Source organism: Poromitra crassiceps (genome assembly GCF_964638095.1).
Source record: "Poromitra crassiceps genome assembly, chromosome: 4".
NCBI lineage: Eukaryota > Metazoa > Chordata > Actinopteri > Beryciformes > Melamphaidae > Poromitra > Poromitra crassiceps.
This window is the reverse complement of record NC_139626.1, coordinates 24,615,139-24,633,161: the sequence shown is the minus strand read 5'-3', so window position 1 is coordinate 24,633,161 and position 18,023 is coordinate 24,615,139. Positions and strand designations below refer to the sequence as shown.

The following is an 18,023-nucleotide window of genomic DNA, read 5'->3' as shown; positions in this document are numbered from 1 at the left end:
TGTGGGCCACCGACAGAGAGAGCAACACCGGTGTACTCTTGTCCCCAACTGGTTTATGCCCCTCGACCGGACACCGCCCTGACGGTTTATGTAAGCGACGTGGCGGTGTTGTCCAACATATCAGTACATGGTACCGTGTATCTGATCTCGGAAGTGGCGTAGAGCCAGGCGAACTGCCTCCAACTCTAGTTTATGCGGTGAAGCTCCTGGGCTTCCCACCGGCCGTTTGCGAAAAGCCTTTGAACACCGCAGCCCATCTCCACAGGGAGGCAAGTGGTAACGGTAACACGGTACAGCGGAGGCAGTAGGTGGGGTCCCCTAGTGCCCGCTCCGCATGCCTGGGACCCAGGCAGAGTACGCAAGCGGCGTGGCAGCCGTAGATCACTAAAGCACGCACTCGATACACGGGCGCGCGGCCTTGTGCCAGCTACTAGCCCAGTACCGATAGCTGTGGTCAACAGCTGGTGGCTAGCAACAAGCTAGCGGCATAAAATCCAGCGGAGAGGGGGCTAACCAGCGGCCCTCGAAACTAAAAAGGCTACAAGCCTTCCACCGGGACTATATTTAGCTAAGCAAATTGGTCTAGTATGCCGAGGGCTAGCAAGCCATGCCTAACCAGACGACACAGGCATCGTGGCAATCATAGGGTGCCGAGCTAGCACCCTCACTTGGTGTATAGCTGCAGCATCTCCGCTGCCAGATCCAAAACTCGGCATCACAAGCTAAAGCGGGATGCTAAGCAACGCAGCCCGGTGTAACAGCCAAGAGTGGGGCTAACTAGTACATCGAGGGCTAGCAAGCCAGAGCGGCTGAGTAGCGGCCCTAGGATGGGGAAGGCTAGCGAAGCTACGTCCTACCGGTGAAGCTCCCCCTGTCAGGTGAAAAGAAGCGGCTGGCTACTGCCCATATGTCGGAAGAATCATGGTGCTAGTCTCGGCTCTCCCCAGATCGGCAGAGGGTGGGGCAGCGACTGGGGCAGCCAATACGGCAGCATGGGGATAAATTGGCCAAGTATAATTGGGGACAAAATGGGGGGAAATCTGAAAAATAATAATAATTGATTGCATTTTAGGCTATATAGTGCCTTCTATGTACTCAAAGCGCTTTACATAACAGGGGAGGACGGGACTCAACTCATCCAGTGCAGATGTGGACAGTAGCACCACCAGTTTCGTGCCAGAATGCTCACCACACACCAGCTATGATGGTGGAGATTTGAGGACTGTGTGCCAATGTGCCAATAAGTATGTGTTAATACAAACACCCCTCCCATTATATTTGCAACATATCCTCCCGAGCATGCCAACCCTGTTTGGATCAGATTCAGACTTCACATTACACCTTTGTGTCTTCCATGGGAGTAACGCAATGGACTGGATAATTACTGCTGCACTGTTCTTGTCAGGTAAGACAAAGTTAGACCTCCTTTTTTCAATTTGGCATCCTATATATACATATATATATATATACACATACACACACACACATATATATATATATACACACACACACACACACACACACACACACACACACACACACACACACACACACACATATATATATATATATACAGTATATATATATAATATACTTTATATACTGTATATGTATACAGTATGTGTGCAGCTGCGTGTGTGTGCCTATAAAACTGTTATATCAAAAGTTGTACAAACGTATGCATCATTAAGTTTTTAATTAATTATGATAAGCATTAACAATAGGGATAGATATATAGATGGTTAGTAGGGGTGTAAAGGTACGCCTATTCGTACTGAAACTGTACCGAACAGTGCAGTTGTACCGAATTTCGAAAAAATTCAGAATAAAAATACGTAAATCAGAGTTCCCACACGGACATATTAAGGGGTCACCTCTATCAGTTCCTTTGGGTTTTGCTGGCTGTACACTAAAAATTATACTTTGTCAGACTGAGACTGACTAGCACCCCAGCTTAATCACCAGCGCCCGTTACATAAAAAGGGTTCATACAAAAAAAAAGTTTTTTCCCTTACTGTACCGAAAATTAACCGAACCGTGATTTTTGTGTACCGTTACACCCAAGGGAGCGGGAAGGTGGGTGCTGAGGGTGCTCTTGCACCCCCTGGTGGCAAGAGATGGGATTTTCGAAATTGTTGGATTTTGCTGTCTTGTGTTTACTTTATACCATACATGGGCAACATACGGCCCGCGGGCCGTATGCGGCCCGCGGGCGCCCCCTGTGTGGCCCGCGATGGAATTGCAACCAAAAAAAAAAAAAAAATTTTTTTTTTTTTTTTTTACAGTGCACTTGAACGCAACATGCAATATACCCGCTGAATAAGTGTCCAAATGTTCATGTCATTCTGGGCAATACTCTTCTGTTATAGCATTTCAGTCTGAAATATGGAATATCTTTCAATAATATTTATGACTAAAAGGCTAAAAGTAATCTCATGTGTAAGAAATGACTGTTCTACATTGAAGTAGAAATTTAAATAATTAACTTCTTGGTTTTGGATTTATTTAGCTTCAAGAGTGCATTTTTGTTCTTGTGTGACCCTCAACACAGGCTTTGAGAATCCCGGGCCACTTACTGATACTTATGCTTAAATTAACCCACTCATATTCTGGTTTATTTCAAGAAAAACATTTCGGCTAGTGGAAATTCTAATTGGCTGGTAACTTTAAAATCTAGCAGCCATATTGGCAGGTGGTGAAAAAAGTTAATTTCAAGCCCTGCAGGGAGAGCAGGTGGTGACATAAGAGTGAGTGAGGAAAATGATCAAATATTGGTGGTTAAGACTGAATAATGACATCACAATTGTTAATTTAAAATGAGTTATTCCTCTAAACCTGGCTTCAAATGCCCCAAATTTTTCGTGCTGGCGCCGTTCAGCCCTCAGCAAAATCTGGTAGCGAGGACATTTTTTTGTGGCCCTCTCTATCATCAAAGTTGCCCATCCATGGGTTACGGCATGACAATATTTGTTCGGCCCCCGGCAACAATCTGGGTTTCTCATGTGGCCCCCCATGAAAAATAGTTGCCCACCCCTGCTTTATACCAACAAAATGCATTTTGCTGGTGAGCTTCCCAGCTCTAATCTTATTTCATACGTTCTCTCTTCAAAAGTGTTTGATTTTCATCATAATCTGGTTTTCCATAATAATAATAATAAGTTCAGTGTTTATGCCTGTGTTGCTGTCTGTTGTAGTGTAAAACGACTAAAGGGAGAGCAGGTGCTTACATGAAAGTGAGTGAGAAAAGGAGAAGATACTGAATAATGACATCACAACAGTATAATCCTAATGTTAATTTAAAATAAAATATTCTTCTAAATATGGATGAAAGTCCAAAAAATGTCAAATTGTCTTAGACGCTGCCCTTGCAGGCAGCGTCGAGATTCCATTCCTTACAGCACCCCCTACTTAATAATAGTTCCAGCGCGGCTGATAGATAGATAGCCCTAATAAGTTTAGATAGATAGCCCTAATAAGTTTAGATAGATAGCCCTAATAAGTTTAGATAGATAGCCCTAATAAGTTTAGATAGATAGCCCTAATAAGTTTAGATAGATAGCCCTAATAAGTTTAGATAGATAGCCCTAATACGTTTAGATAGATAGCCCTAATAAGTTTCAGTTTCAGTTTTTACATTAGGGGGGGGGAGTGAAACAAGATCCCTAACAAAAGTAAGTCTGCGAATTCTCTGAATGGTTTTAAAAAATGTAGTATTGAGCCTTTCGTTAAATGGTTTTTGAACTTGTGTTGGTTTGTATCTCTTGTTCCTTTTATTCTTTATTGTTCTATATTGTTTATGTGATGTTATGTGTTACTGTATGTCCTGTTTTTATAAGAGCAGGGACCATGTTGGAAATGTCTTCACATTTTTACATCTCATCCCTTGGATTTTGATGTCTTCTATATGAATAAATAGAAGCAATCAAACAATCAATCAATCAATCAATCAATCAATCAATCAATCAATCAATCAATCAAAGAGTGTACATAATTGTTTAAATCAGATAACAAGATACAAGATACAAGATACTTTTATTGCCACACAACCAGGTTGGTGGTATTTAGTTTCAGTACAGATATATTATAGCTCTGAGATAACATGAAACAGCACATGACAGGACATTTAGACATTTACACAATTACCACTTTCCCAACAATAAATGCATAAATACTAGATACGAGACCAACAGGTGAGGGGGGAGAGGGAGTGGGGTGCTAAGAAAGTTCAGAGTCCGTATGGCTGTGGGGAAAGAACTGTCTTTGAAGCGGGTGGTTTTGGTGGGAATTGAACGGTAGCGTCTCCTTGAGGGCAGGGGCTGGAACAGGGGGTGGGCTGGGTGGGAGGGGTCCTAGATCACAGGTGATAGTACGGGAGATATAGATGGAGTCCAGAGTGGGGAGGTCACAACCAATGATTTTAGCTGCCTTTTTAATGACGCGCTGTAGTTTGGATTTGGAGAGTTGGTCAGCTGAACCATACCAGACAATGATTGATGAGGTGAGAATACTTGATGGCAGAGTAAAAACGGAGCAGCAGGCGTTGTTTTACCCTGTACTTCCTGTACTTCCTCAGTTGCCTAAGGAAGTACAGTCGCTGTTGGGCCTTCTTGATGATGGAGGTGATGTTAGAGTCCCATTTGAGGTTGTTACTGATATGGGTGCCGAGGAATTTGAAGGAGTCTGTGAGAGTTATGGGTTGGTCAGATATTGTCAGTGAGGGTTTATAATCTAATCTTCCTTCTTCATTCCTCAGTGTTCCAAGCTGCAGTTGGTTTTAACATCGATCCTGTGGCCTGGAAGTCCCTGAGTCAACCTGCTGCAGGTTTTGGATACCAGGTGGTGCAAAGAGGACCGGGGTGAGTACAGAGAAAGCACGGATCAGTGTGGGTGAACACAGCTTTACCACGGCCACTGTAGACTACCATCTTTAAGCTGCCTTCACATGAGAAGCGATATTCTCTTCTCTCACCACCACTGTAAGTAGGTCTTAGAGAAAGTTTTATCAGGCTCACACACTATAGTTCAGTATGCCCCCTTAAAGCTTTAAGTTATTAATTTAAATACAAACACACACAATATGTATCCTCATACAGATACTGTACTCTGCTCAACATTCACACCCATTTAGTCTCCAAACATGACCTCACAGAAATCCTAATCTATCATGTTCTGTTGTCATCAGCAAAGGAATACCACTGTCTCCACACAATCTCTGACGTTTTCATCCCACACAATGTAATATGTGTCACAATTTACTGTACTGTACTGTACTACTGTACTGTAACTACATGTATGCCTCTGTATTAACGTGTATTAGCGCACAGGCTAACCACTACACCAAGAGAGCTACAGTAGCTCCCTTGGCGGAGCTGATTAACGGGCCTTTATACTGGGGGAGTGAGTTTAATCAACCTACTCGCTACCTGACGGGACTCACAAGGAATCTGAGCTGATTCACTCGGTTACACATGCCCTGTCCTCATCAGCAAAACGCAATACCACTGTCTCCACACTATCTCGGACGTTTTCATTCCACACAATGAAATCTCTGTGTCACAATTTACTGTACTGTAGTGTACTATAACTACCGTATGCCTCTGTATCAACTTATCTATGATGTCAGCTCTCTGTATGCGTCATTGCACCTTATAAAACACTGGAACATTTTCTCTCTGTTTGAAGAAAATGTATGTGTGCCCATTGTGCCAGTGGCATTCTCTTCCTCTCATGAGACCTTAAATCATATTAAATATATTCAAGTAAGCTGAATCTCTGACTCAAGAACTCTTACTTTAATTTATTCTATATTAGTGGGTCAATGTTTAAAGAATTACAACTTTGAGCGCAGCGCATGGTGGCAAATTTGAGTGGTGCGTGACGCCAAGGGTAGCACTGCTCCTGCATACATGTGGTTGGGAAGCACCGCTCTCCCTATAGGAAAACAATGGCACAGTGGACGCAGAGGTGTTTTACCGCGGGTCATGTGTGGGGGGCTTTAGCCTGCTGTGATCTAGATGTCTTTTTCTCTTGAAATAATGAGGATGTAGACATCCAGTATTCACTGATGATGAAAATGTGGGGTTTCTTGTAGGTTCTGTGCTAACCTAACAAGCTGTTTGCAAATTTGTCTCTGGTCCCTCTCCTCAGCTTGCTGGTCAGCGCCCCCTTTGCTGAGTATGCACCAAATAGGACGGGACAAATATATAAATGCTCCACTGAGTCCTGCACTGCCATGACAATTCCAGGTAACCAACAATAATTCTAAATCAACACACTATCATCGGATCACCGTGTTTAACTGGGGTTTATATCTTTAACGTTAGAATTAAGGCTGAAAATGACAACATAAATAAACAAACAAGTTTGATATCCCCGCAATTCAAATCAATCGGGAGTTGTCTTCCCGGAAGGGACCGTTGTTGTTAACGTGACGTCACGGTGATTCGGTCATAAGTTATTTTAGTTTTGAGCTATCAGTCATTGTGTAAAAGATGTCAATTTGTTCAAACAATGTGCATGCCATTTAGCAAAGAAAAAAGTATTTTTATATTCATATTGGTATCACCACTATCAGGGGAGATTAGCATTTGATTCTTTAGAAACAGTGTAACCCTGTGGTATATTATCTTTCTTTCTCCATCAAGATTTGCCAGATTTTGCAGTCAATATGACCCTTGGTTTGACAATGACGAGTGACCCAAAGACAAAAAAGACTATGGTGAGCTGGTAAACTACAATGATTTACATTTCAAATATCAGCGCAGAGGTCCTATGTAATGTATAAAGTATGTTGCTGATACAAATCTAATTGTTTCTTTGTTTCGGAAATATAATATGGATACTGGTTGCGTGCAAATTACACTAGTGCATATACATACAGATCTGGCACTACATATCTTTGCTTTGCCTCTGAGGTACCTCTGAGGTGCATGTGTAAGGCTGTGTAATTTGTCCACAGATTAAATTTAGAACTGCTAGTTACTAGGATCATTTCAAATTCATAATCTTTTTAAATGGGTATCAAAAATAATTGTTGATGCAAAGAGTTTTTCTACCCATCAGGCTACTACCCAAAATACATATGAATATAAACTGTTCATTTCTTGAATTCAATGATGCCTGGGGACAGGGAGAATGAAATATGAAATTCTCTGTGTTTTTGCTCTTTTCATTGTGCTTGGCTTCTACTATCTGTTAATCAAGACATGACGTTCCCTCTTTTCAGGCATGTGGCCCAACCATTCCAAAAGACTGCAAAAGTATCACTAAATACAACGGCATGTGCTTGCAGATAGATGCAAATAATAATAAGATTGGACGCTCTATGCCTTCTACTGTTGAGGGTAAATATGTTTGATATGAAATGCAAGAAGCAACAATAAAACATACACACACACCAACACAATAGCCATAATTGGAAGAAACCAAAGTAAAGGGTCTAGTTGCAACGGAGGTACAGCATTACAGGAGGGCAGTGTTGTGCACGTTCACACTTCACAAGAGCTAGCTCAAAGTTCAGCTCACACAGATCAAAATTAACTAGTTCCTGTTCATAGTTCACAATTATGAAATTTAAACTAAGTTCACAGTCCCCAAAAATGAGCAGTTGAGTTATTTTCTTTGCGTTAACTCTCGCAGGAGTTAACGACACTCACTGTACGTACCTTATTGGTGCAAATTGGATGTGCTCAGCTCAGTAAAATTATGAGCTTGTTCAATAGACGGCGCTCTTTTCGCACGTTCATGCACAACACTGCAGGAGGGACACATGAATTTGACTCATTGAATTTGAGTGCTGCTATCACTATGAGAAAATGTAGCATCCACAATGCTGTTGAATGTAAGTAAAATACAAATGCAGTTGTGCCAAATTAAGTCTGTTTAGCAATTATACATACCAAGTCAAATAAATGACATAACTGAACAAAAACCACATAATAATAAAACACCCAGGCCTTGGATCAATGAAACAACCTTGATATGAAATTGTCTTCAGCATGGTATGGAGCCCGGGAGTGGCCATTAGGAGAAAAATAATTTGTCTACGATTCACTGTAACTGCACGATTTACTGTAACTGCACGATTCACTCTAACTGCACAATATGCAATTCAAACACTTGTTTTCTTTTTCATTTGCATTAGATAACATTTGTTTCCTCGATCTGGTTAAAATGAGCCCTTGTTTTGGTTTATTTGTGTAGAAATTACCATAATGTGCCCTCGAAATATTGATATTGTATTTGCAGCCACCTGATTGTGTTCACAGGATATGCCTATTCAGTGTATACAGACAATTATTATTATATTAACACAAATCCTTACTAGGCATATCTGTAATATGCTATACCTTAAAGGTACCTAAGTTGCCTTTTTCCTAAAATACACTGTTTTAATGAAATCAAGGGAACAAATTGTATCTCGTGCGTGCACATGAAAAAAGAAAACGAGAGCTTGAATTGGATCGACTAAAACGCACACGTTACAGTAAATTGCAGACTTTTTCTCTCCCAATGGCCACTCCTGTGTTTGTGTAAACTCACTACAACTTCTGAAATGACACTTAAAACTATATCATGATTGTTAGGCCCTAACCAATTTATTTTCTTTGACAGAGTGCCAAATCAAAGCAGACATTGCATTTTTACTGGATGGCTCAGGCAGCGTACGTTCCAACGAGTTCATTGCAATGAAGACTTTTGTGAAAAATCTGATCCGCTTGTTAATGGGAAGAGAGACACAGGTGGGACAATGTTCATACTAGTGCCAGATAGCATGACTCAAAGAATTTCTTTCTTGCTCCAATGTTACCGTAAATAAAATGATTGATGTCATACCACCATATGCATTTCTAGTTATTTCAATGCATACCAGGATCTGCATATTTCATAATTGTTTTTTATTTATTTTCTCTTTCACAGTTTGCAATTGTCCAGTTTTCATCATATTCCACGATCCATTATTACTTCAATAATTTTTTCAGCTCTGGGTCTTGGGAATCTAACATTGATGGGAGAATTGCACAACAAAATGGAGGGACTTACACGGCTGAAGCGATCCAGCGGGTTGTGTAAGTGCCTTTGCAATGATAATGTACCACAACTCCCAGTACTTACACTGCACTTGTCGAGCTACACAACAATGGTTTTCCCTAGGCCTACATGACTAGTAAAGAGATTAATCATTTGACACAATCAGAATCAGAATATCTTTTATTGCCACAATATGCAAGATTACATATGAGGAATTTGTCTCAGTGTCATTATGCAGCGTAGCGGTCATGTCAATATTCAGATTAAGAAATTGAGCACAGCGGTAGTTCAGGCAGGCCACGGATGTCAAGCCCAGCTTAAACCCAGCCCACAGCTGATTAGGAGCTGATCTCAAACCCAGCCCACATCAGCTGACTGCTTAGCTGATGCATTCAATTGGCTCAACTCAAACAGGGCACCTATAGAGAGCCGCAGGGATGACGTATTTTTGTAGTCAGAACACGGACCCATCCAACCCATTCTCATTCAGATATCTTGAGGTGAGAGGTCAAGGGACCCCTTTGAAATTGAATCTTGCCTTGGAGTGTTATTTAGCCACCTTCCCAACAAGCTAGCATGACATGGTTAATACCAATAGATACAGCCCGCTACATCCTCTGAAAGACAGCAAAGCAGGATGAGACCACAGATGGTGAGGTTTCGGAGGCCCCCTATCTGACTGTCGGAATGCCCCCGGGCACTCGCTCAATCGGAATATACTAACAAGACAAAAGATGAATAGCTAAAGTGTTTTTAAAATGTATCTTTCTTTTGACAGCAATGAGGTCTTTTCACCATCAAAGGGATCCAGACCAAATGTGAGGAAGGTCTTGATAGTCATTACAGATGGAGAATCTACTAGAGGTTCCCTACCCGACGCAGCAAATTTAGCTGAGCAACAAAACATTGTCCGATTTGCAATTGGGGTAAGATATTTGGTTTACTTTGACATACTGTGGAGAGAGACTTAACATTGATCTAATAAACAGATGGATCAATAGTATTCTGAATCAGCAAACGATCAATGACCAGAGATAAGTTGGGTTTACTTTCTCTTTACATTTGAATGTGGGTTCTGGGCCCTTATGCACCAGGCCAAGATGATATGTGGTCATGTATTTACATGACAACAACAATAATATGACCTGACCTCTGACCTCTATGTATCAATAAACAGATCAACTCTATCACACAGTGCTACACCTCTGAATCACCGTTTCTTAATATCTCTAGGTGGGAAATGCATTTAATAATGCAAAAGCAAAAGCAGAATTGGACACCATTGCATCCTCTCCAAAACCAGAGCATGTGTTCAAAGTGGACAACTTTGCAGCACTCGAAGAACTGAAGAAGGGCTTGCAGGACAGACTCTTTTCTATTGAAGGTATGGTTCCCACAACAGTTATTAACTCATTGAGTGCCAATGACGTCGATCGGCGTCAAACCGAATAGTAACGTAGAGTGCCAATGACGTCGATCGGCGTCAAATGTGTTTTTTGACGGTGGGACGTGGATCAAAGCCTCAGGCATCTCCTCTAAAAGTATGGTAGCTATTGCATGTGTATAACCTATTTTACAGACCCATTAGGTGGCGACAGTGCTCTCCAGATTAGAGAAAGTTGAGTAAAAAACAGAGAAGAAGTCATTGGGGAAACGGAAACGGCACGGTATGCATGGATATGCATGAAGCATAACGTTAGCTGTGCCTGTGAACAGCAGTCAATCTGCTGCCACAATTGAGCTCCTCCCTCTCCGCTGCGATAGCCCCTCCATATGATTTAGTTGCCGACACCAGCGTCTTTCTGAAAAGTTACATTATTCTCAGCTGGGAGCCGGCGACACGCTGTGAAAAAGCTGCGTGGAGCGCACTTTTCAGTACAGAGCAAACGCAGCAGAGAGCCACCACCAGAGACACTCCCACGGAGGAGGAGGAGGGGGGTGGGGCACGCAGGGCAGCATACAACCATTGACAGTAAACACAGACCCAGACAGCATGCAGGCTCGATGGACAGAGACAGGCAAACAAGCTAGATTTACTGCCCACCAGCAGTAAATCAAGACCAGCAAGAAAGTGTAGGGTCTGCGCAGCAGGGGCCAGCGCTGCTGGTTGCAGCTAAAAAATATTATTTTGCCAAACAAAATTCCTTTGTTTTCGCTCTTTTATTGAAGGAAATTATTTTTGAGGTGTCACTACATCAGAAAATATTAGCTTCAGAGTCAGTGATGTGCTTGAAATGTTTCATTTCACAAAAGGCTGATTATCTCAGCTTTTTAGTCTGAAACGTCTGTTTTTGCTGAAATCAAGCTATCTTCTCCGGCTGATAACTAAAGAACGGAAAATGATATCAATAAACTTTTTTTTGCTGATGATAGAAGAGAGTCTCATCGTTCTTTGGGCGTGTTCGGTGTTTACATAGTAATATCACACAATATTCTGTGGGCCTCGAGAAATCACTGAAAACGCTCTGAAACTCTGGCACTGGGAGCGTCCGTTCTCCAAAAGTGGCTGGCACTCAATGAGTTAACATCATTAATATTAATATTTTTTAAATTTTCACTTGAATTGAGATGGGTGAATGTACCTACTGACTGTAAAGCGCTTTGGATAAAAGCGCTATATAAATGCAAGCCATTTACCATTTACCATGTTCCATTTCCACACACAAAAATGTTCAGTTCCGCACTGTGGCGCACAATTGCTTGAATGAAATCAATGATGACATCACAATTGCTCACATAGACAGAGTGACATCACTGATGAAAAGAAATAGCTTGAGTCAGAGAAAGTCCATGAGTTTGGTCACACCCGAAAAAAGTGCACACATGGCACATCTAGATGAAAGAAGAAATGATAATCAAGAATAATACCGGGTAATTACTAATACATGACATCTACAGTATACTCACATTTGGAGCAAATCTCCATACTATTTGAATGAGCATTCACAAGTTGTTTCATGAAGTATGTCACTGTATTAAAATCAACTGACATGCATGCCTTTTTTGTCATGGACAGATGTTTCTTTGAGAAATTACTGTCTTCATTAATTTTGCTATCACAGGATCTCAATCTAGTGGTGACTCACTGAAAATGGAAATGGCTCAGGAGGGATTCAGTGCAGTTTATGTGCCTGAGGTAAGCTCATGCCTCACTTTATTGCTGAAAACAGACCAATAATACACAATGTAACTGATGTATTTCTCTGTATATATTTACTTCTTTACTAATTTACCTTTTTCACAGCAGCAATTTAGTGTCTAAAAGGCAGTCTAAACACAGGTGCAACCAAAACACAAAACTGCACTGCGCATGCCAATAGTGCAGGCGAGGCCATGCAGCAGCCGAGCTGGGCGAGGCCGAAGTTGAGCAATTGTGCGCTGAGTGAAGTCACTGGAGCACTCCATGATGTGATCAGTGATGTCAATGGAGCACTCCATGATGTGATCCATTTAGTTGTTACAGTGCTGGGGCCATAATTTCTCTGGATTTTCCTCGTAACAAACACACTTGTACTTCATCATAAATTTGTTTAGAATTTTATGGAAATATGGAACAAAATGGATCAGTAAAGATTGTTCAATAAAGATTGTGTCTACTTAGGGGGGGATTCTGATGGCTACTGTTGGTGCCTTCGGATGGAGGGGGGGCTACCAGGTATACTCCAGTGAAGGCCTGAGGACCTCCACCCACGAGGCTAATTATATGCAGCCCGACAGTTATCTAGGTAAGAACATTAATACCAAACTATGAATTGAATAGACAACTGTGAATTGTGATATGCAGTATGCACTGCCCCTCTGCAATCCCCTCCCCCTTCCCTGGAAACCAGGAAAAGGCAACATGAAACACTTGGATGGTGCATATGAGAGCTTTGCGGAAGGAATGGGATATTAATGAGGACTATTACTAGGGCAGGGCGATATGGACCAAAACTCATCTCTGTATTTTTAGGTTGAATACACAATATATATCTCAGTATTTTCTACAAAGTGGGCTAAATGTTCAATTGTAAGTCAAAGCCACATGTGAGGTCACAAGCATTTCATTAAAACAAGACTGTGATCAAAATAAAATGCAGACAGGGTTTCCTTCCCTGACTATTGGTGCTTTCACAAAATATTTATTATTACACAATGAGATTTTTTATAAATAATTATCGGTAATGTGTCTATAATGAGTGGGTAAAGCCAAATAATAGAACGGCTAGAGTAGTCTGATGAGTTCAGAAAAGTACAACACTTACTGTATGCCATATCACGATATTACGATATCGAAAATCGAGTCTAGTCTCATATCACAATATCTATAGTATCAATATATTCCCTGCGAGTGCTTTTGCCTCTACACTACCCAGACGTCCTCTCATTCGCTGTTTGCTGAACATAAAATATTTTTTTCTCATCAGTGCTCTTTTATCCTAGGTTACTCCATGGCAATTGCCAAAACACAGAAGGGCATTGTAACAATTGCAGGCGCACCAAGATACGATCACAGAGGGATAGTAATGGCACTCTCAACAACGATGCAAATGATTGACCCCTTTCCATGGCAGGTTTGTGCTCAAATCAATTGGATTGATTCTTAGAAGACAATGTAATATTTTTTGATTCTTAGAAGACAATGTAAGATTTTTTTCTTCTTCTTTGTATTGGTTTATATGGATGATTTATGGCTCATACAGTTTCAGATTGGTGCATATTTTGGGGCCGAGGTTTGTGCCATGGATGTGGACCGTGACCCTAACCAGTACACTGACATAATCCTCATATCTGCCCCTATGTTCATGGACACAGATAGAGAGGGAAGGGTTTACATCTGCAGCCTAACTGGTTTGGTAAATGGTGGTTTTATTTTGTGCTTTTAAATCCATCTCCATTTGCTATTGGGCGTGACGTTTAAAACATTAATTCTCATCTTTTTTCCCACACCAGAAAGTTGACTGTCAATTCGAAGCTCCACTAATACTCAAAGGGGATGCAGTTGGAAAAGGAAGGTTTGGGTCGTCTCTTGCCCCACTGCCTGACCTTAACAGTGATGGATTCAATGATTTGGCTGTTGGGGCACCTTTGGAGAATGATGGTCAAGGAAGCATTTATATATTCAATGGTGGAAGAGTAACAATCAATCCTACATACTCACAGGTGTGTGAGAATCAAAGCTACAGTAGCTACCAAACGGAACCACAGATTACAATTTGAGCACTTAAATGAAAATATTCTCCTCCATTTCATAGAGAATTGCTGGCTCTGAAGTCCAGTCAGGACTGCAGTTCTTTGGCCTGTCGATCAGTCAGTCTTCTTTTGATCTTAGCGGAGACGGGCTACGTGATTTGGCAGTGGGCTCAAAGGGCAAAGTGCTCTTACTCAGGTAACTCAAGTGTTATTGTTGTACTCCCTTATATAATGTGTATTGTATTTTTTTTTAAATCACTTTGTATGAGATTGTAAGCATAGAATTTGCACTTTTGTGAGTCCCACAATTTGAAGTGGAATACAGCTGAAGCAGGGCTCTAGCTTCAGGACCTCCCGTCATCCCGGGGATGATAAAAGCTACGGTCGGGGAGGATATAAATTAATTTGGGAACAAATTTGGGACCTAAGTTGAAAAATAAAGAAAAGGCCAATGTTACAATGAAAATTAAGCTGACTGACACACACACACACACACACACACACACACACACACACACACACACACACACACACACACACACACACACACGCGCACACACACACACACACAACAGTGTTGCCAACTTGGCAACATTATCACTAGACAATGACTTTTCAGACCCCCCTGGTGACTTTATCATTATCATCGTCCAGATGTCACAATGTCTATGACGATGTCACAATGTCATCGTCAGTGATGTCACTCGAGCAATTGTGATGTCATCATGTCTATGACATCATCAGTGATGTCACTCGAGCACTCGATGATGTCATCAGTGATGGTCACTCAAGCAATTGTGATGTCCTGTCATCAGTGATGCGAAGTTGACAATTGTGCACTGCGCATGCCAATAGTGCAGGCGAGGCCATGCAGCAGCCGAGCTGGGCGAGGCCGAAGTTGAGCAATTGTGCGCTGAGTGAAGTCACTGGAGCACTCCATGATGTGATCAGTAATGGTCACTGGAGCACTCCATGATGTGATCAGTGATGGTCACTCAAGCAATTGCGATGTCTTCAGTAATGCGAAGTTGAGCAATTGCTCGCTGTGTGTGCATGCCAATAGGGCAGGCGAGGCCACGCAGCAGCCGAGCTGCGGGCGAGGCCACGCAGTGGCTGAGCTGCGTATGTGAGCCAGCGCGGCGGGCGAGCCTAGGAATCCAGCGCGCGTCTAACGAGTGACGTGTCCTAGAGAAATGCAATATTTACAGTAAATACCATCTGCTGTTAGCTAACAGTTAGCCGTTAGCTGCTACATTTGCTAAGTGTTTACCAGGCTCAAAACAGTGTGATAGTAATGTTTAAACAGCTTTGATATCTGTTGGCCGTTTTGTTGACAATAAGCGATATTTTGCCTTCTAAAGTAATGTTTTCACGGAGATAAACAGTATGGTTGCTACTTCCGTTTTATCGCAGACAAAGAGTATACTGAAGACAGGAAGAGACACTCTTCTGCTTCTTTTACAACAGCGCCTGCAGTCTTATTATCTTGCATTGGAACATAAGTGGAAAAAAATATCTTCGGTTCTTATCAATCTCTAAGCTCTTTGGCACAAATGGTGACGTGCGTTGTTACGGTAGATCGAGAGCTTTGCCTTCTGGCTCAGCTCTCTTTTCGTCACAACGGTGCAGCAAAGCGAATGCAATTCCCCTCCCGTTGCTCTGATTCTCTGGCCCATCTCCCACACCATTGTCGCCTGACTTGAGAACAAGACCCCAAACTCCTTCACTTGGAAATTATTATTCATATATTTGGCTAAAGTTTGCTTCCTCTGTTCTGCCCACTTCCAGATCACAGCCTATAGTAATGGTAAAAGCACAAGTGTCATTCAACCCAACCAAAATTCCTAACAACGAGGACTGCTCAAATCCCTTGAGGAACACAGCTGAAATCTGCTTTACCATGACGCCACACTCACAAGTACAGACAGGTTTGTGACCTTCCTTACTTTTTATAAACCACTGAGCCATTTTCTCTCTATCTGAATATTTACATTATGTATGATGTTAACCCTTTAATGAAACTTTAATCTGTTCCAGCTCAAGCAACGATTAATTATACTTTCACACTGGATTTCACCCGCAAGCCCCCAAACCACCGAGCTTCAATGGACATCGATCGGAAACAACGAGAGAAGACCAACTCTTTTACTCTTGACCTCAAACAGCAACGATGCTTTAATCATAGCTTCTTCATTGAGGTGTGTTGTTTATATGGCAGTTTGTTTCTGTTGGGTTTTGAGTAACATTACATGAACTTACTAATAGTAGTTCAGTATGAACTACAGCAACAACAGGACCCTTAGGGGCAGCTGTGTGATCTGCTGTCCAGAGCCTGTCCCAATACTGACAGTAATGTAGCATTACTGAAAAATCAAAATTTTGTTCTGTACAGCGCTGATAGTTTTTCCATCACAGTGCTTTCTTGTTACAGGCTTGTCCAGAAGATGTTCTCAATGAACTTTCTAATGAGCTTAGATTCACCTTTGAGGGTATACCTTCTGTGGAGAGGCTCAAGCCAAGTCTTGCCCAGCAGGCTCTGACCAAAACCAACCATCCTGTAAGTTTTTACGGGTGATGCATTTATTTATTTGTTTTCATAAACTGAATGTATTGATTAATATAAAATAAATAGCTTTCTGTTACATTGCATGTCATCAGAAGGCCATGTATGCCCTGGCTGTGTTACATACATACAGTACATATTTTACAACTTTATGATACATAAAACAGCACCTCTCCTCCTACCGTGATGCACTGCTAGCCGCCAAATCTGCCTACTTCTCCACCCTCATCAACAGCACCAACAGGAACCCCCGCACTCTCTTCTCCAAAAGCTCCTCCAACCCCCGGACAATAACACACTCTCCTCCCCTGAACTCTGCAACTCATTTCTCCACGCCTTCAACAGCAAAATCTCCAAAATCCACTCCTCCCTGACTGCCTCCATCGCCAACCCCTCCGCCCCTCCCCCCCCCACTATCATCTTCCCTCCCCCTGACCTCCCCCCTCCCTCACTGCCTTCTCCCCTGTTGACTCCTCCCTCATCACCGACATTTTCACCGCCTCCAAGTCTTCCACCTGCTCCATCGACCTCCTCCCCACCCCCCTGACCAAGGCCTGCCTCCCCGCCCTCATCCCCCACCTCACTGCCCTTTTCAATCAGTCACTCTCCCAAGGTCACGTCCCCTCTGTCTACAAACTCGCTGCCATCACCGCCATCCTCAAAAAGCCCACCCTCGACCCCGCCAACCTCTCCAACTACCGCCCCATCTCCAACCTGCCATTCCTCTCCAAAACCCTCGAGCGCATCGTCGCCATCCACCTTCACTCCCACAACCTCTACGAACCCCTACAGTCTGGCTTCCGTCCCTACCACAGCACCGAAACCGCCCTCTCCAAAGTCATCAACAACCTCCTCACCTCCGCTGACTCTGGTGCCCTCAACATCCTAGTTCTACTCGACCTGAGCGCAGCCTTTGACACTGTGAACCACTCCATCCTCCTCCAAAGGCTGCGCCAACTGGGTGTTGAGGGCACCGCACTGGACTGGCTCACCTCATACCTCACCGACAGACAACAGTTCATCTCCCTCTCCGGTCACTCCTCCACCCTCTCCTCTGTTTTGCAGGGGGTCCCCCAGGGCTCAGTCCTTGGCCCCCTGCTCTTCATCTGTTATATACTCTCCCTTGGTCACATCATCCGTCAATTCAACCTGGACTTCCACTGCTACGCCGACGACACTCAGCTCTACATTACCACCAAATCCCTCCAGAACCCACCCCTCACCCACATCGAAAACTGCATATCTGCAATAAAAACCT

The 18,023-nt window shown here is 42.6% G+C and overlaps 1 protein-coding gene across 3 annotated transcripts in view; it reads left to right on the top strand.

Moving 5' to 3' along the window:
• The first annotated feature begins 1,284 nt into the window (after positions 1-1,284).
• Positions 1,285-18,023, top strand: part of LOC310776001 (integrin alpha-M-like) — a 36,437-nt gene continuing 19,698 nt past the window's right edge. For all 3 annotated transcript variants that reach the window (XR_014552688.1, XM_083636137.1, XM_083636136.1), the window contains exons 1-18: positions 1,285-1,405; positions 4,754-4,856; positions 6,148-6,245; positions 6,645-6,718; positions 7,226-7,343; positions 8,614-8,741; positions 8,920-9,068; positions 9,809-9,956; positions 10,264-10,414; positions 12,093-12,166; positions 12,632-12,755; positions 13,453-13,583; positions 13,713-13,865; positions 13,963-14,172; positions 14,265-14,398; positions 15,991-16,130; positions 16,240-16,400; positions 16,634-16,759. Coding sequence is in view for 2 of the 3 variants with exons in the window: in XM_083636137.1 (XP_083492263.1) it covers positions 1,300-1,405; positions 4,754-4,856; positions 6,148-6,245; positions 6,645-6,718; positions 7,226-7,343; positions 8,614-8,741; positions 8,920-9,068; positions 9,809-9,956; positions 10,264-10,414; positions 12,093-12,166; positions 12,632-12,755; positions 13,453-13,583; positions 13,713-13,865; positions 13,963-14,172; positions 14,265-14,398; positions 15,991-16,130; positions 16,240-16,400; positions 16,634-16,759 (2,328 nt within the window). In the remaining variant the exon portion in view is untranslated. The remainder of the gene's footprint in view (positions 1,406-4,753; positions 4,857-6,147; positions 6,246-6,644; positions 6,719-7,225; positions 7,344-8,613; positions 8,742-8,919; positions 9,069-9,808; positions 9,957-10,263; positions 10,415-12,092; positions 12,167-12,631; positions 12,756-13,452; positions 13,584-13,712; positions 13,866-13,962; positions 14,173-14,264; positions 14,399-15,990; positions 16,131-16,239; positions 16,401-16,633; positions 16,760-18,023) is intronic.